This window comes from Leiobunum rupestre, chromosome 11 (genome assembly GCF_980474605.1).
Source record: "Leiobunum rupestre chromosome 11, qqLeiRupe1.1.hap1, whole genome shotgun sequence".
Classification (NCBI taxonomy): Eukaryota; Metazoa; Arthropoda; class Arachnida; order Opiliones; family Sclerosomatidae; genus Leiobunum; species Leiobunum rupestre.
Window position 1 is genome coordinate 38,713,653 of NC_143394.1, and position 18,757 is coordinate 38,732,409.

The following is an 18,757-nucleotide window of genomic DNA, read 5'->3' on the forward strand; positions in this document are numbered from 1 at the left end:
CGGATGTTTCACAATATTTCTGTGTTTTCCACGGATGTTTCACAATATTTCTGTGTTTTCCACGGATGTTTCACAATATTTCTGTGTTTTCCACGGATGTTTCACAATATTTCTGTGTTTTCCACGGATGTTTCACAATATTTCTGTGTTTTCCACGGATGTTTCACAATATTTCTGTGTTTTCCACGGATGTTTCACAATATTTCTGTGTTTTCCACGGATGTTTCACAATATGTCTGTGTTTTCCACGGATGTTTCACAATATGTCTGTGTTTTCCACGGATGTTTCACAATATGTCTGTGTTTTCCACGGATGTTTCACAATATTTCTGTGTTTTCCACGGATGTTTCACAATATTTCTGTGTTTTCCACGGATGTTTCACAATATTTCTGTGTTTTCCACGGATGTTTCACAATATTTCTGTGTTTTCCACGGATGTTTCACAATATTTCTGTGTTTTCCACGGATGTTTCACAATATTTCTGTGTTTTCCACGGATGTTTCACAATATTTCTGTGTTTTCCACGGATGTTTCACAATATTTCTGTGTTTTCCACGGATGTTTCACAATATTTCTGTGTTTTCCACGGATGTTTCACAATATTTCTGTGTTTTCCACGGATGTTTCACAATATTTCTGTGTTTTCCACGGATGTTTCACAATATTTCTGTGTTTTCCACGGATGTTCCACAATATTTCTGTGTTTTCCACGGATGTTTCACAATATGTCTGTGTTTTCCACGGATGTTTCACAATATGTCTGTGTTTTCCACGGATGTTTCACAATATTTCTGTGTTTTCCACGGATGTTTCACAATATTTCTGTGTTTTCCACGGATGTTTCACAATATTTCTGTGTTTTCCACGGATGTTTCACAATATTTCTGTGTTTTCCACGGATGTTTCACAATATTTGAAGTGTTTTCCAGCGATTTTCACAAAATGTTTTGGTATTTTTCTGGAGATTTCCGTTGGTTTTCACAATTGTTCCGTAATTTCCAGTGAAAAATTTTAGTAATTTCTGGATATTATTTAATTCCAATGATTTTTGTAAATTCATTTCCTAGATTTGTATAGCTTATTTCTCATTTAGTCTAGTGACTACCTCAATCGCAATCGATAAAATTAACCAAATGTAACTTAAAGCAAAAGGACAGTTAATTAAGGCTAAGCAACTATTTATGAAGGATCGGTAACTGGCTAATTAGTGTTTTTTGAAACGCATCTTCTGGGAAATATCCAGGACGGTCAAATGATGAAACTCGAGGCGAAACTTGGAAAAGCATAAAATAAAAAAGCAGGGATGGGAGAGAAGGGAGGAAACGTCATTTTTCATATCCACCTGTTTCGTTTCTTGGACAAATACAGAGCGCCGCGAGTTCCCAGTGAGCGGAGAGAAGATAGATAAAATGCTTTTTCAAAGTATCCGAGCGATTCTCGGTGGTTTTCGAGAACATCAATTTCATCCCAAGAAAAAGAAAAACGCTATCGGAACGGCAGAGTTTTGCCGCGCGTGTAAAAAATGATATTAAGTGAAAGCGTGGAGGCAAGGCCGAAGAGCTTAGCTTGTCATTGTCAATAAGAGATGGGCATAAATCCTTTAAAGGAAAACGAACTTAGTTTGCGAGGCGTAATTCTCCCACGGATAAAGCGATACTAAGCCTATTTCATAAATTATTCAGATACCCCGATCGAATTTGGCACGGGAGAGTTGAAAACTACATTGGAAGGAGTGTGTTTTAGAAATTTTCGAGGAAGAAAGTGGTCTATTGAACCATGGGGACTGGAACAAATTTAACATTTGTCAAGAATGATTATGTCAAAGTGTTTTCTCTTATTTTACAAAACATGATGGTTCTTCGAGCAATCGGGAATCGTTACGTTAAAGTATTGAATGCGAAAAGGACGTCTTCCTTTATTTACGACTCAAAGTACATTACCAATTTTAGCCATGTTGAATATTGTATAGAAAGAACTACGTGACATCTTGTTTACCATTTTTGTATTTTTGTTGTAACCATTTGTTTATATTACAATCCTTAATCATTTCTTAAAATACTTATTATCCATTTACATTGTATAAAACCGTCCATATTTCCCTGAAATTTAAATTCAAATTGCCCAACTAACATAGTTTTTATGAGGTAAATCGTAATGAAAACCAGATACCCTTAGACCCAATTTGTAAAATATAAGCCTCTTTAAAAGTGTATCCAACGAAACTCACCAATTTCTGGGACCATAAATGCTTCGTCAATTGTCCTCTTGGTATATAAGTAGCCCAGCATCTATCACACATGGTGCCCAAAGGAAGCGAAAGTTTCGTTTCCTCCGCTCAAAACTGCTCTACAATTCAACTGAAACGATGTTTTGAGAGTTTTCGCGCGCTTTTAGAAACACCATTAAGAAAACCCCCCTATTGTACAAAAGAAGCTATTTATTCTAAAGTAGTTTCTTCCCTAATTTTTGCCAGATTCAACCAAGGAATTTCAGGGAACGAACGCCGTTTCGTTCCAATCCGGCTCTACCCATAAATGAGCAAATTATCCGAATAAAGTTTTTTAGTATAGAAAATCTTGTCTTAATTTACCTATAACGTTGCACGCATTTACTAAAGTTTTCGAATCCAGTCATTTTTCAGTCGGTGGCTAGGGTTTTAGATATAGCTCTCCCCTCCTTAGATAACCACATAAATTGCCACTTATTTATAAGCCAAGTTTTTTTATTTTGACATTTTCATAACGTAGGAACGTAAAATCCTTTTTTGCGAGAAAATGACATCCTAAAGGCGCGATAGAATTTAAAATGCCAAGGCACTCAACCGTTGCTCGGGATCTTACGAAGAACTATCGCCATCTCGGAGCCGAAGAGAGAACTTTTAAGTATCACCGTTAAGAGCCGAAACGGCATATCACTGACAATATTTTCCGAGGTGGTTTTCCAATCATCAGCGAGATGTCACGCTCAGTCCATAACACTTCGCAACATTTCTTCTGAGAAGTCGGGAACCTCGAAAAGAGATAGCGACCGTCAGAGTTGCCAGGTGTAAGTGACGTCTACCAGCCGAAAATTGAAGTTAAACTAGACCAAAAGGTTCCCAGCAGTTATCAGCCATTTGTTTGAAAAAGGAGCTTATTTTATAGCCTAATATATTAAAGAAATGGAGTAGAAACCAAAATATGGAACAAATTATCGCCTTAAAACTTTTAATACTATTACTAACAATAAATAATATTTTCTAATATAATTTTATTGGTCGGATAACAATAGAACAAATATTTTTCTCGGAATTAGGAAAGATAACAAGATATTAGTACTTGTTGCATGCCTACAAATTGTTTTAATCTAAGCCACGAATTCATTTAAATTGTTTTAATCTAAGCCACTAATTCATTTAAATTGTTTTAATCTAAGCCACTAATTCACTTAAAATTGTTTTAATCTAAGCCACTTATTTAAATTGTTTTAATCTAAGCCACTTATTTAAATTGTTTTAATCTAAGCCACTAATTAATTTAAATTGTTTTAATCTAAGCCACTAATTCCTTTAAATTGTTTTAATCTAAGCCACTAATTTATTTCAACCCAAAAAAATTCCTCCTCGCTCACAATTATATTACTATTAACTATGACAATTATTTTTTAACGTAATTTAATTTTTGGTATATTAAAAATAAAAACTGTGATGTTTTATCCAAAAATAAAGATAACGATATTAGAATTGTTATTTATCATTTCCAACTAACCCACGAATTTCTTTAAGAGAGCCCAAAAAACCGCCTCCAAGAAGCCCAATTGAGCGGGAAATTCGTCCAACTGGCAGCTCTGCCTCTCAGCGACGCAGTTTATCCCGCCCAAATGATCATGGGATTGACAGGAGCATCTATCTCGAAAAGGGGAAAGGATTTTCTCTTTACAAGAAAAGCGGCGGACCAAATACAAGCACTCTCTCTCCAAAAGCTTAACCATAAACGGTTCCGGTAAACAGGGTCCAGAAAGAAAGTAGAATCAACGCCTGGCTGGAACCGCGAAGCGTAAAGGAGGGTCAGACGTCCCGAATGCCAACAATAAAAATATTCCCTTGAGAGCCGTAATGATTCAACTCTCAAGCGGAAAATAGGGCAGATCTCCTTTAGTTACCACCGCGGTACATCAATAGACCGAACGACAATAGTTGATTTTATAAAATAAAAAGTGGTCTTGCCCAACTTGTTAAAATGTTGCTCTTACGTCACAAGGTACAGCTTTATTAGTATATTTTGCGCACGAGCGATTTGCACGCGTGCTAAAAAAACCCTATATTCCTCGTGACTGTAGCGCGCGCTAGTAGGCTTGCGAAAGCTAGGAGCAACAAACACACAAGGAGAGAGCAAACCCGTCAAAAGTCGTGGATTTTCTTGTGTACATTTTTCATTGGTTAGACGCATTATCACCTGCTGCCGTCTAGGAGCAACAAACACAACACCCCACACAAGGAGAACGCAACCCGTCAAAAGTCGTGGATTTTCTTGTGTACATTTTTCATTGGTTAGACGCATTATCACCTGCTGCCGTCTAGGAGCAACAAACACAACACCCCACACAAGGAGAACGCAACCCGTCAAAAGTCGTGGATTTTCTTGTGTACATTTTTCATTGGTTAGACGCATTATCACCTGCTGCCGTCTAGGAGCAACAAACACAACACCCCACACAAGGAGAACGCAACCCGTCAAAAGTCGTGGATTTTCTTGTGTACATTTTTCATTGGTTAGACGCATTATCACCTGCTGCCGTCTAGGAGCAACAAACACAACACCCCACACAAGGAGAACGCAACCCGTCAAAAGTCGTGGATTTTCTTGTGTACATTTTTCATTGGTTAGACGCATTATCACCTGCTGCCGTCTAGGAGCAACAAACACAACACCCCACACAAGGAGAACGCAACCCGTCAAAAGTCGTGGATTTTCTTGTGTACATTTTTCATTGGTTAGACGCATTATCACCTGCTGCCGTCTAGGAGCAACAAACACAGCACCCCACACAAGGAGAACGCAACCCGTCAAAAGTCGTGGATTTTCTTGTGTACATTTTTCATTGGTTAGACGCATTATCACCTGCTGCCGTCTAGGAGCAACAAACACAACACCCCACACAAGGAGAACGCAACCCGTCAAAAGTCGTGGATTTTCTTGTGTACATTTTTCATTGGTTAGACGCATTATCACCTGCTGCCGTCTAGGAGCAACAAACACAACACCCCACACAAGGAGAACGCAACCCGTCAAAAGTCGTGGATTTTCTCGCGTACAGTTTTCATTGGTTAGACGCTTTAGGGCCTGCTGCCGTCGAAAGGGGAAAAACGGAAATTGTCTTCCCCCCCCCCGTAAAACGTTCAGCGTAAAGGCTCGTGACGCTCGTCCAATGAAATTCGTACACAACCCGGCGTTAAGCGTGTTTAAAGGCTAGCTGCGTTCTCCTTGTGTTTGTTGCTCCTAGGTGAAAGTAAGAGACTGTGACGTATGAGCAACATTTTAACACAATGAAAGAATAATACTAGCCTTTTTATAAGTAATAAAGTTCATTGTTTAAACGTTGTTTTCATATATCTGTTAAATTGGATAAAATAATTTTGTATGTTTGGAAAAATACACACGGGGAAACACAAAAGACCATTTCAAACAATAGGCCCTCAAATGTATTCGTCCGCAATTGTTTCCCACATTTTGAGTATTAAGGGATGAGAGCTTTGACATATTTAGTTTTGTACCAGGGAGGCTCCGAAAGAGAAGTTCACGTATCTAACAGATTTGCATGGTTAAATAGATAAAATACTCAAACAAATCTTTTTAGATAGTGCAATAACTATATTTCAATTGACTGTGTAAACATTTCCTTTATAATATTGCTTTATTTCGAGATATACTCTGTTCACATAGCTTACCTTAGCTATATACAGCGGTTTAGAAAATATCAACGAAAAAGTAGTCTAAAGGACTGAACATAAGCCTAATTTTAAAACCGGAAATAGCCGTTGTTGTAAGTCTTACTAAGATAACGCTGTATATACCTTATAAAATGTTTTATAGGAATTTATAGAAATCTATTATTAAACGACTATTCTGAGGTTAAAAACCAAATATTTTCTTTAGAACTAATGATAATATAGAAATTTGTTATCAATTTACACCATAAGTGTAATTTATTTTCAGAAAACGTATGTTGTCAGTCAACCATAAATATAATACAAGAGAGCAAATATAAACCAAGTGATAAAATACATAATAAGCTTAAAATAAACAAAACATTTTAGCCAAAGGTGACGTAAGACTTCAATTTTTCCATTACGTTGGGTTTTCTGAATCAATCTATTAGGCTGATTAAAATAGAACGATAGTTGGGATGAGTTCTTTTCCACCCGCAGGCTAATTTTGTTAATTAGAATATAACCGAAAAGATATGCCTATTCGAGAAAAACGAGGTTTGAGGGGGGGGGGGGATAAAGCTAAAATTACGAAGCCTAGCACCGCTTGAGGGCAATATTCAAATATCCGTTGCATTCTTTACACCCCCCCCCCCCTCTTGGCAGTTTCCAAAATACCATCACAAATATTGCTATGGCCAAGAAGGTACTTGGGTTACTGAGACCGTACGAGACTATTCCCCAGGCCGAATAACATAATCAGCTCACACGGAAATCGTCTATTAAACATTTAGCAACGTTAGCGTTTATATTTCGGTCAAATGCCTAATTAGTAACGGCAAGTTTGAAATTCACTATTAATTTAGTTAATTAGTGTAAAATTAATTAAAGTTTAATATTAAGATTCCCAAAAAAAACCTAACTACTCTCAATGATTCCCAAAACTAATTACTCGCAATGGCCGGGAGTAGTGGCTCACTCCTGTAATCCCAGCCGTCTGGGAGGCAGAGTTTGTGGATGGCCGTGTAAGGGCGACCACCAATCCCCCAACGGGTGGTCGGAATACTTCCGCCACGGGTGTCCCCACCCCTGTCCCCACGTATCCCCCCGTTGGCGTGGCCGTTACACATATCTCGCCCTGATTAATCAGTTATTGTGGGCTGGTGTCTAAGGCCTTGGGTCGACACCGATGTGTGGATGTCAAAAAAAAAAATACTCGCAATGATTCCCAAAAAATCCTATTCTCAATTATTCGAAAGAAAATGGAAATCTCAATTATAAAAAAATGACTGTTTATTATTAAAAGAATCCCATTTTCAATTAAAAAAACCCTTCTCAATTATTAAAAGAACCAAACCCAAACCTAACTCGAAACCAAACTAATTCCAAACCCAAACCCAACTTAAAACCAAACCAAACCCAAAACCCAACTCGAAGCCCAACCAATCTCAAACCCAAACATAAACCCAATTAATCCGAGGTCAAACACATCAAATTTGCACATCTAATACTACATCCGACACAAAAGTAGTACCTTTCCTTTAGTAGAGCAATGGAGTGCAAGGGTAAAAATAATACAAAAGGTGAAGAGGATGTGGGGGAGTTACGAAGCCTCTATATTTAAATTTTAATGACCATATGTCTTACGAAAAATAAAATCCATTTTGAAATTTCATCATGGGTAAATCATTACTCGTGAGGCTTACAACGTTGATACTAGTCTATCAATACCTAACTTTAATATAAACAATTATTTAATATTAATTTAACGAGATAAATATCCATCTAGGTCATTAAATTTAGCACTTCACAATGTAAGGGTATTTCTGGATTATCATATTTTCCTCCATTGTAGTGAATAGTTTTAGAAAGTAACATATGATGGATTTTCAATAATTCTACAATTTAGGTCGAAATTAGTTGTTATTTGGTCTTTTATACTCTCCCCTCAGGGAAGTTTTTTTTATAAATTTATTTTTTGATTAAAATTTCTTTGATGATATTTCGTTGATTACTTAATGATAAATAATATCATGACCCAAGGCTAGTTTTGTGTAAATCTAGCTTCTTTTTCTCAAGGCGTTCGCTTTAATAAGTTATAATTATTTATTGAAATTAAAACTGTCAACACTACTTTAAGCACTAGAGAAGAGTTATCTCTAAGTTAAAACTAGTTTTACCAGAAGTATATAATTTTCTCTTCTAGCCAGTGAAAGTACAAGTCTCATTTTAATTACATAGCTGGATACTTCTCTGTATAAGTCATGTATTATTAACTTATGGTTTCACAAGTGTGTACATAAATACAAGAAAACGTACCCAAAAAGTAGATGTCGCGCTAAAGCGTTTCATTTTAACGCTGTACTGAAAAATAATTGAATGTTGGAACTTGGATGACTGTATCATTAAGTGGGATGACTGAATGTCGTTATCCGCGATAAGGAAATTCTAGAGTCAGTAATTAATTTATATTGCGTAATTCACGCGCTCGTCAAGTCTAAGATAAGGGAAATATCAAATTCTGACTTATGTCAGGTCGTTATAGACATTTGCCTTATCAGGGATTAATATATTAACAGTACTCGATCCTTCAAATTATTATAAGAAATTCCTTTAACTAACAAGGAGACTACCCGAGGTGTAACTCACCGATTTTGTTTAAATTCAGGGATTAAGTAGACCTTCACGTAACTTAAAAACCCCAAAGGGAAAAAATGCGATGGGCTTTAGTTTTACCATGGCAACCGAAAACGTTTTTGACAACTAAAATATCATATGTAAATTAACATAGGAAAATTAAAGATTCCTAAATTATTATTTTTTTTTAAACAAAGGTGGTTAATTGTGGGTAAATATCAAATTGTGGGTAAAGAAATATAATATTTTAGTTGTCAAAAACGTTTTCGGTGGCCATGGTAAAACTAAAGCCCATCGCATTTTTTCCCTTTGGGGTTTTTTAAGTTACGTGAAGGTCTACTTAATCCCTGAATTTAAACAAAATCGGTGAGTTACACCTCGGGTAGTCTCGTTGTAAGTAACCATAAGTAAAATGATACCTATAAGTATGACATTAGCTTCACAGTGACGCCAAAATAAACGTAGAAATAGCGTTACTTCTGCTTTTAAACAAGGCTTAGGAAATTTTTAAACTCTTATATTTTAATTTAAGTTTCTTATTTTGACACCCACTTCAAAACAAATTTGTTTTTTTGCCTTTAGAAATTCTACCGTCTTTAAACGTTTATTTTTCAGTTTCAATTACCATTACATTTTTATACAGGATTGTTCCACTCTTAAGAACTAAGCTAAAATATAAAACCCCAATACATAAAAAATTGAGTAAAAGCTAAATTTAATAAATTAAAAATATTTAAAGGTTGTCGATAATAAATTAGAAAATCTATCTTTAATTTTTTTTATCGACAACTTCTTAAGGTTTTCAATATATTAAATTTAGGTTTTGCACTATAATCTATTGGAATTTTATATTTGAACTTAATGAACGTGCAATTAAGAATTTTTCATTTAGAACTAAGGGTTTTTTTTTGTAAAAATAATTACGAAATTTTAATCGAACTGACTAATAAAAACCCACAGCATTGCAACACAAAAAGCCAAGATTAGCGATTCATTACGAGATATATTTTATCAAAGACTTTTTTACGTTTCATCACGAATCTAGTCCTCCCACGTCAATAATGCCGCGTTCACACTAGACACTTAGGAAACGTTTTAAGCTTTTCCAAATATGGCCTTATATCCATAACGCCAGGTGTTTGGGTTCGAATTTTCGCCGCCATCTTAGGGGCTGCCGCCAGCGCCCCTAACCCCGTATGAGCGATTTGCGAACTATCCAAACTTAAAATCGCGCAATTTAGGCTTAGGTTTCTTATAACTGGAACGCGCCGCGCGAGCAAAACCAATTATTTGCGTCTTCAGCAGCGCGCGCTTTTACGTTGTTTTTGTCTCACCGACTTCTCACCAGGTGTCGCGGCGGACGCGTGCTTTTTGATTTCCCGAAATTTCTTTATTTTATTAAAAATTAACCACTCAATATTTTTTGATGTGGTTTTCGCCATAAATTTTTATTTTTAATGGGCTATAGGGCTATCTAACTGGTTATAGCTTGACCGTTCCCCTTTAAAACGGTTTCGAAATATCAAATTTTTAAATTTTGGTGTCGAATGTATTTATCGTATGGCTATTAATACAGTTGACTCCGAAATTGTTGAATTTTATCTTTCGAAACCGTTTCAAAACGTTTCCAAAGTGTGTAGTGCGAACGCGGCTTTATGACTTCCGACTTGTATATAACTGTTGAGCGCGTGTTTTTATTCTTCCATAAATAAAGCCAATAAAGCATTCTCTTTGTTCGAAAAAAAAAACGTTGCTTTCAAAATATGAATGACAAAGAGAGAGAGAGAGAGAGAGAGAGAGAGAGAAGGAGGGGGGGGGGGTGGATTTTGCTGACGTTGGGGCTCGGCGAACTTTGGATTCAAAATCTAATTTGGGGACATTGTACCATTCTAATTCCCGGAGGACCCAGCTCACATTTCTCCACTTCCATCGTCTTCTATTCTAATAACAAGTATTTTATTTCGAATGAAATTGGGTTGATTAAAAATATGAATACGTCAAAGGAAACTATTATTATATTAATTTCACATCGAAATGCCATTTTCGAGTGCAGGTATTCTTCTGAATAAGAACATTTTTAGTTTATTGAGAATGTAGCAGCGCTGCCAGGTCAAAAACTCAAAATCATTGCACCACTGATCGAGAATTATTGAATTCTTGGAAAAATTATTGCATTTCCTCTTATTCAAAGAAGTTGTAGTTATTTAAAATTTTAATACTATTTTCTTTATGAAACATGAGTCAAAACCACCTAATTTAAAGATATGAAGGTAGAAGTCGGTGTTTGTGTTTATCGTGCTGGAGCTGAGTAGAGAACTGTCAAACTGCCGCAAACTGAGTTTAGTAAATTTAGTTGTTGAGTTACAGCTCCAGACAATTTTGTTTGTATGGGTCAGAACATGAATAAAAATCATAATATTCGATTTATGTAAAAATTATTGAAAATATGGTACATCATAAGGAAATTATTGCATAAAAGCGTACCATATGGTACACGGCTAAAATTATGGTACGACCAAGATTTCGAAGTAAAATTATTGAAGTGTACCATAATTATGGTACGCCTGGCAACGCTTGAATGTAGGAGTGTGCCTTCCCGGCCCACTATGACATACTATATAAGTGGGGTGGCGGAGTGGTTAGTACTCTCGCCTCGCAGCGAGAGGAGTCGGGTTTGATCCCAGCTTGTGGCACTGGGTGAAAACTCTGAACCACTGCTTCCGCGTTGAGTTTGTAAGTTCCCTCGAGTTCTTCGGATTCCCTTATCCATAAACACTTGCTGAGATTAATGGAAATAGTGTAGGGAGCTGTTGGCTCGTTTGGTTTGTCACCATGCCACCATGCAATTTACCCAGCCACCGGTAGTTGGCTAGCTGTGTGGTGTAATTCTGTAATCTATGACCAAAAGAAAACCCGGCATTCTTCCAATTGAATAATTGTATTGATAAAACGTCTTTAATTAGTTATAACTATCGATTTTTTATTTATCTTTAATAGCAAAATAGTACAGTATCAATTGCTGTGTTATAAAAAATATTTAAAAGAAATCCTTGACAGATGGGGTTACTGTTTCGATTTGAAATGAAATTTTAAGTCATACCTATAGGTTCTACTTCTGGCTTCGATAAGAGGGTCGGGCCGGGAGTAGTGGCGTACTCCTGTAATCCCAAGCGTCTGGGAGGCAGAGTTTGTGGATGGCCGTGTAAGGACGACCACCAATCCCCCAACGGGTGGTCGGAATACATCCGCCACGGGTGACCCCACCCCTGTCCCCACGTATCCCCCCGTTGGCGTGGCCGTTACACTTATCTCACCCTGATTAATCAGTTATTGTGTGCTGGTGTCTAAGGCCTTGGGGTCGACACCGATGTGTGTATCTCAAAAAAGAAAAAGATAAGAGGGTCGGACTCGCACGTTCTCGGTAGATCTAAAAACGTTCTTGCTCTATCGGAAATTCAATATCAAATATATCTTGCTCTTTGAAACGAAAACGTCTGGATAATAAACGTATGCCAATATTTCAGCGAAATTCATCGCGTTTTCTACACTATAGAATAAAATTTACAACGGCAACCAATTTTATTTATTAATTAATTAATTACGGAAATTTAGTGACATTGGGAAAAAGAAAATTATTGGAGTTTTTAAAATAGGGTAATAAATATTCAAGAATTACGCTATTTCTTAAAAAAATTCTAACTTCGAGTTAAAAATCAACTTCTCAGCTTAGAGGAATAAAAGTTCGCGAGATTTTCAATGAGATTAGCTAAGATCCAACGGCGGGAAAACGCGTCCGAATCTATGCTACGCACGACTTTGACCTTTCAGATCGTTTTATTATGCACGGTTTTACTTTGCATTTTAAGAGTGGCCCGGACTTAAGCTTAATGCTTTTTTTCTCTCGGGGGGAAAAAAAGTGGCTAAAAGTGGCAACCGAAAAACTGGTTGCGAGCGAGAGAAAGAAGTGAAACCTGCTATCAGAGACCTGGATATCATAAAATACCTCGGGACCGGTACGCCGACTTTCTTCCGAACTTTCCATCATTTATTACCTATTCTTTACCGTAGAAAACGTTACGTGGAAAATTCGGCATTATTATTTAAAAAAATAAGCCATGTATTGATAAGAATATCACAACGCTGCAACAAATTTTGGACAAATTAACGACGGAATAATGATAGCTTGTCAAATGGGTCAAAATTATTTTTTGAGTGATTGGATAATACGGCAAATCGGTACCCCGGGGGATGTCACTTGCTAATACAAAATATGTTTAGAATTATGATAAGTTGTTTTTAACGATTTCTATCGGTTTACGGGGTGAAAGGTCATCAGTATCGCGATAATAAGTTGTAATTTGGTTCTAAAATAGTTAAGATTATAACTAGGATGTAGTAATAGTTAGTGTGGGGAGCTGTTGGCTAGATCGCGTGGCATGAAGGGCTTGCCACCACCCTCCTACGCATTGTAACCCGGCCACCGGTAAATAAGGCATTAAAAGTCGCAAGCTGACTTGGGCCTGTGGTGGTGCCTATAGTATTAGCCTAGCTAATTATTATTATTATTATTATTATTATTATTATATTTCGGTAAAAACCAATAAATTACCACATTTCAAGCTTTTCGTCTACATAGTATTCAGAAATAGTAACATTAAAGAGAGAATGCTACCAACGGTCATTGAATTATTAATACAGTAAAAAAATGGTAATTAGACCGTTAATTGTAATAATAAAATTAACGGTCCTTTTTCTTACGAAAAAACGCAAAGGCGGTTACAAAGTTAATTTTTTAATGAGGAGTCCGCCATTAACAAATTTTACGTACGGGATTTTGAATCTCAAAGTGATTCCAGAAATAAGAATATTTCAGAGCACAATTTTCATGTAGAAATTTCTTTAGAATGTACGTGATTTTTACGAATGTCGAACCGCCTCGGCATATTCTGCTGAAGTACTGCGTTTTTTACTGATTTTAATTAACGGTCCTCTTACCATTGGTTTTCTTTATTTATAGTGTTCAGAAGCTACGTTAAAAATTTCAAAACCTTATTTCGACCCGCATAGTAAACCACCCTCGCTTTTGTAATGTTTACCGGAAATCATGAACCTTGAAGAACTTCCTAAAAATGCGTATTTCCTTAGCAAAAAACTAAATTAAAATTGGCGAATAATTATAATTAAATAATTAATAATTATTTACTCGAAGATCTATTTGATCCGAGTTTCGCTTTTTTTGTCCGCTCGAAGACCTATCGGTACGAGCTATTAGTAAGTTTTTAAATTTCTTCAAATTTATTTAGGGTTTAGCTTTATTATCCCTTTTCATTATGGACTTATCTACTTATTCGTCAATTTTATCATCCTTTACAAGGCAGTCCATAGGTGGTTCCTTTTAACTTAACTAAATTAAAACCGATCATACCTGAAGACACATTTTCGGTCGATGTCATCTCCGACAGGGTTTAATTAATCCAAAACACCAGCCAAGCACGAAATCCGTTATTATCCGGATTATTTTTAACTTCTTATAAATTTTCCAAAAGAGCGCATTATTCCCTCCGTTCTTGCACAGTTCGCGATTAACTTCAGACTGCCTTTACTCTTCATTCAAGGTTACGACGAAACAAGCAGAGCAGTCGGCGATTTTACTGGAAAAGCTCCTTTTCAACGTCCACCACCATTAAACACAATCTAAACTTTTTTCTTGACCTTGAGGTTTTAGATATTACGGAACTTCGATATTAAAATATATTTATAATAACGAACATTCTATTCGCGCTGCAAAAATTAAGTAGCGTTATTGTAGAAAGTATTTGACAAGCGAGGAAAGGGAAAAAATCGTCTGCTAGAAACTGAGTTGTCGAATAAAGTATACACTTGGCAAAATGACAGTCTCGCCTCTTGGAACCCGCCGCGCCACCTCGCGCCGCAAAAAGTGAGATATAATTTGATGACTTTAAAAGCTCGAGATAAAACTCGTTGCGTAACAACGCGCCTAAAAAAAAGCGTTTTTGGAGGCGAAGTTTCGGTCTCCACCGTCTCAGGGCTCGCAGAAAGTCGCGGGAAAATTGGCCAATCTACGAAGCTACGGGTGAAATTTTTTACCGTATCAAAGGGATGAGATGTTCCAGAAACATTTCTTTTCTCTCATACGGTTGATAACTTGATGGTGCGCCCTTGACGCGTTATAAAAGCATTCGCCAGAGAGAGTAATCAATATTAATTAAGGACATAATTATCTCCCCGCTATTACCAAATATTAATTGCTTTGTTGACAATTATAACGAGCGGGGAAAAATATGTGGCCTAAATGGGATGCTCGGTAGCGTGGAAGTTAACAGGGTGAAAAAGTGGTGTAAGCTATTTACCAGGGACCAACAAAGAGTTCCCGACCCGAATAGCCAATTAACTAGAGTCACGGGATCCATTTTTAATTCCTCCTAAATTGCTAAGTTAATTATTGACGAATCGCGGTGGTTTTATTATTACCAGGTGGCCTCTGTTTGAGCTGTTTATTATTCAATATGCATCTTCATTTATGACCTTTTATAGCAATCACCAATTCCAACTTCAATTTTCTATGATATCAGCTGTAATTAATAAGCAATGCCAAAAATTAATTATAATTTTACGTAAAGGGACAAAGGTAAAAAATATTGTTACAAATATATGAAGAAAATGTGAGGAGAAATGTCGTTTAAACGGGTTCGATTTATAATATTCAACCAATTTTCGAAATAAATATTACTACCGGTGTTGGGGACGATGTTGAAAAATTAAAATAAATTGATGTTACCATTTGAAACGATAACACTTAAAAAATACGGAAATGAAAATTCTGATTAATAAATTAAAAATTGCAGAAACCGAGACATTCCTAAGCAACCCACTACGATTTAAAAAAAAAAATAATAAATATGTATAATTTGTTAAACTTCTCTGTGAGACGCTGAATTTTGCTGGCGTGCTGTTGAGGACGGAATGTCCCCAAAGCTATGCGCGGCTTGGAACTAATCAAGTCCTATTAAGAATGTTCATCATGTTCGTAGCCTTTATATTTCCGTTTAAGAGATTGAGGGCGATTCGGGGATGGCAGAAAAATACATAATTTTCCAATTAGAAACGATCCGGGGGTTGTTGAACTTCAATTTTATATTGTAGCTTTTTGACCTTTTCATTTTGAAGTCTATTTTTCAATTTAAGATACGGTATTTAATTTATAAGCAAAAATTGAACCCAATAAAGCCGGTATCGCGGTTGATAATTTGATTTCCTGTCTACTAAGGTAAAAATTAATTAATCAAGCGTAGTAAAATTAATGCTTTCTAATGATATTTGAGCATAATGGGTTTACTTTTATAGTCTTTACTAAAATTAAAACGGTTGATAGTATTGCGTAAAGATGTCTGTACAGTATGTATTCGAGACTTTTCATTTTCGAGTAATTTAAGCGGTATTTGGTACATTTTATACTTATCCCACTTTTGCAGTAAATAGTAATGGCTACAAACCGATGTAAGATAGGTTACCAATATATCGTATAAATTACCGATTCCACTAGATTTTTTACCGATTTTCTTCAAGAGCGTGAATTGAATAGATGGCGTATTTGGGATATTTAATAACCTTTGACCTTTGATGACTCAAGCGTCTGTTGATTGGTCAACTACTGTGCCAGATTGATTTCTGTTCAAAATCGGTTATAATCGGTTTAAGATTGGTATCGAAATCGATGCAACCTCAAAATCTGTATCGGAATCGATTTGCCCTACGGTATGAACATCAGTATCGGTATCAGTTCAACCTCAAAATTGGTATCGTAATCAATTTTCCATATCGGTATAATATTAGGATTTGGAATCGATTTGCCATTTTGGAATAAAAATCGCTATTGGAATCGACTGCCATATTGGTATAATAAAATCACTATTGGAATCGACTGCCATATTGGTATAAAAATCGCCATTGGAATCGACTGCCATATTGGTATAATAAAATCACTATTGGAATCGACTGCCATATTGGAATAAAATCGCTATTGGAATCGACTGCCATATTGGTATAAAAATCGCTATTGGAATCGACTGCCATATTGGTATAAAATCGCTATTGGAATCGACTGCCATATTGGTATAAAAATCGCTATTGGAATCGACTGCCATATTGGTATAAAAATCGCTATTGGAATCGACTGCCATATTGGTATAAAAATCGCTATTGGAATCGACTGCCATATTGGTATAAAAATCGCCATTGGAATCGACTGCCATATTGGTATAAAAATCGCTATTGGAATCGATTGCCATATTGGTATAAAAATCGCCATTGGAATCGACTGCCATATTGGTATAAAAATCGCTATTGGAATCGATTGCCATATTGGTATAAAAATCGCTATTGGAATCGATTGCCATATTGGTATAAAAATCGCTATTGGAATCGACTGCCATATTGGTATAAAAATCGCCATTGGAATCGATTGCCATATTGGTATAAAAATCGCTATTGGAATCGACTGCCATATTGGTATAAAAATCGCCATTGGAATCGACTGCCATATTGGTATAAAAATCGCTATTGGAATCGATTGCCATATTGGTATAAAAATCGCTATTGGAATCGACTGCCATATTGGTATAAAAATCGCCATTGGAATCGATTGCCATATTGGTATAAAAATCGCTATTGGAATCGACTGCCATATTGGTATAAAAATCGCCATTGGAATCGACTGCCATATTGGTATAAAAATCGCTATTGGAATCGATTGCCATATTGGTATAAAAATCGCTATTGGAATCGACTGCCATATTGGTATAAAAATCGCTATTGGAATCGACTGCCATATTGGTATAAAAATCGCTATTGGAATCGACTGCCATATTGGTATAAAAATCGCTATTGGAATCGACTGCCATATTGGTATAAAAATCGCTATTGGAATCGACTGCCATATTGGTATAAAAATCGCCATTGGAATCGACTGCCATATTGGTATAATAAAATCACTATTGGAATCGACTGCCATATTGGAATAAAATCGCTATTGGAATCGACTGCCATATTGGTATAAAAATCGCTATTGGAATCGACTGCCATATTGGTATAAAATCGCTATTGGAATCGACTGCCATATTGGTATAAAAATCGCTATTGGAATCGACTGCCATATTGGTATAAAAATCGCTATTGGAATCGACTGCCATATTGGTATAAAATCGCTATTGGAATCGACTGCCATATTGGTATAAAAATCGCTATTGGAATCGACTGCCATATTGGTATAAAAATCGCTATTGGAATCGACTGCCATATTGGTATAAAAATCGCCATTGGAATCGACTGCCATATTGGTATAAAAATCGCCATTGGAATCGACTGCCATATTGGTATAAAAATCGCTATTGGAATCGACTGCCATATTGGTATAAAAATTGCTATTGGAATCGACTGCCATATTGGTATAAAAATCGCCATTGGAATCGACTGCCATATTGGTATAATAAAATCACTATTGGAATCGACTGCCATATTGGAATAAAATCGCTATTGAAATCGACTGCCATATTGGTATAAAAATCGCTATTGGAATCGACTGCCATATTGGTATACAAATCGCTATTGGAATCGACTGCCATATTGGTATAAAAATCGCTATTGGAATCGACTGCCATATTGGTATAAAAATCGCTATTGGAATCGACTGCCATATTGGTATAAAAATCGCCATTGGAATCGACTGCCATATTGGTATAAAAATCGCCATTGGAATCGACTGCCATATTGGTATAAAAATCGCTATTGGAATCGACTGCCATATTGGTATAAAAATTGCTATTGGAATCGACTGCCATATTGGTATAAAAATCGCCATTGGAATCGACTGCCATATTGGTATAATAAAATCACTATTGGAATCGACTGCCATATTGGTATAAAAATCGCTATTGGAATCGACTGCCATATTGGTATAAAAATCGCTATTGGAATCGACTGCCATATTGGTATAAAAATCGCTATTGGAATCGACTGCCATATTGGTATAAAAATCGCCATTGGAATCGACTGCCATATTGGTATAAAAATCGCTATTGGAATCGATTGCCATATTGGTATAAAAATCGCCATTGGAATCGACTGCCATATTGGTATAAAAATCGCTATTGGAATCGATTGCCATATTGGTATAAAAATCGCTATTGGAATCGA

At 36.2% G+C, this 18,757-nt stretch overlaps 1 protein-coding gene across 1 annotated transcript in view; it reads right to left on the minus strand.

The window, feature by feature from the left end:
- LOC149922550 (calcium/calmodulin-dependent protein kinase kinase 1) overlaps positions 1-14,386 on the minus strand; it is a 114,946-nt gene extending 100,560 nt beyond the window's left edge. The window contains exon 1 of the mRNA XM_090164171.1: positions 13,971-14,386. Coding sequence (XP_090020297.1) covers positions 13,971-13,998 — 28 coding nt within the window. The 5' untranslated portion in view covers positions 13,999-14,386. The remainder of the gene's footprint in view (positions 1-13,970) is intronic.
- Positions 14,387-18,757: the final 4,371 nt, after the last annotated feature.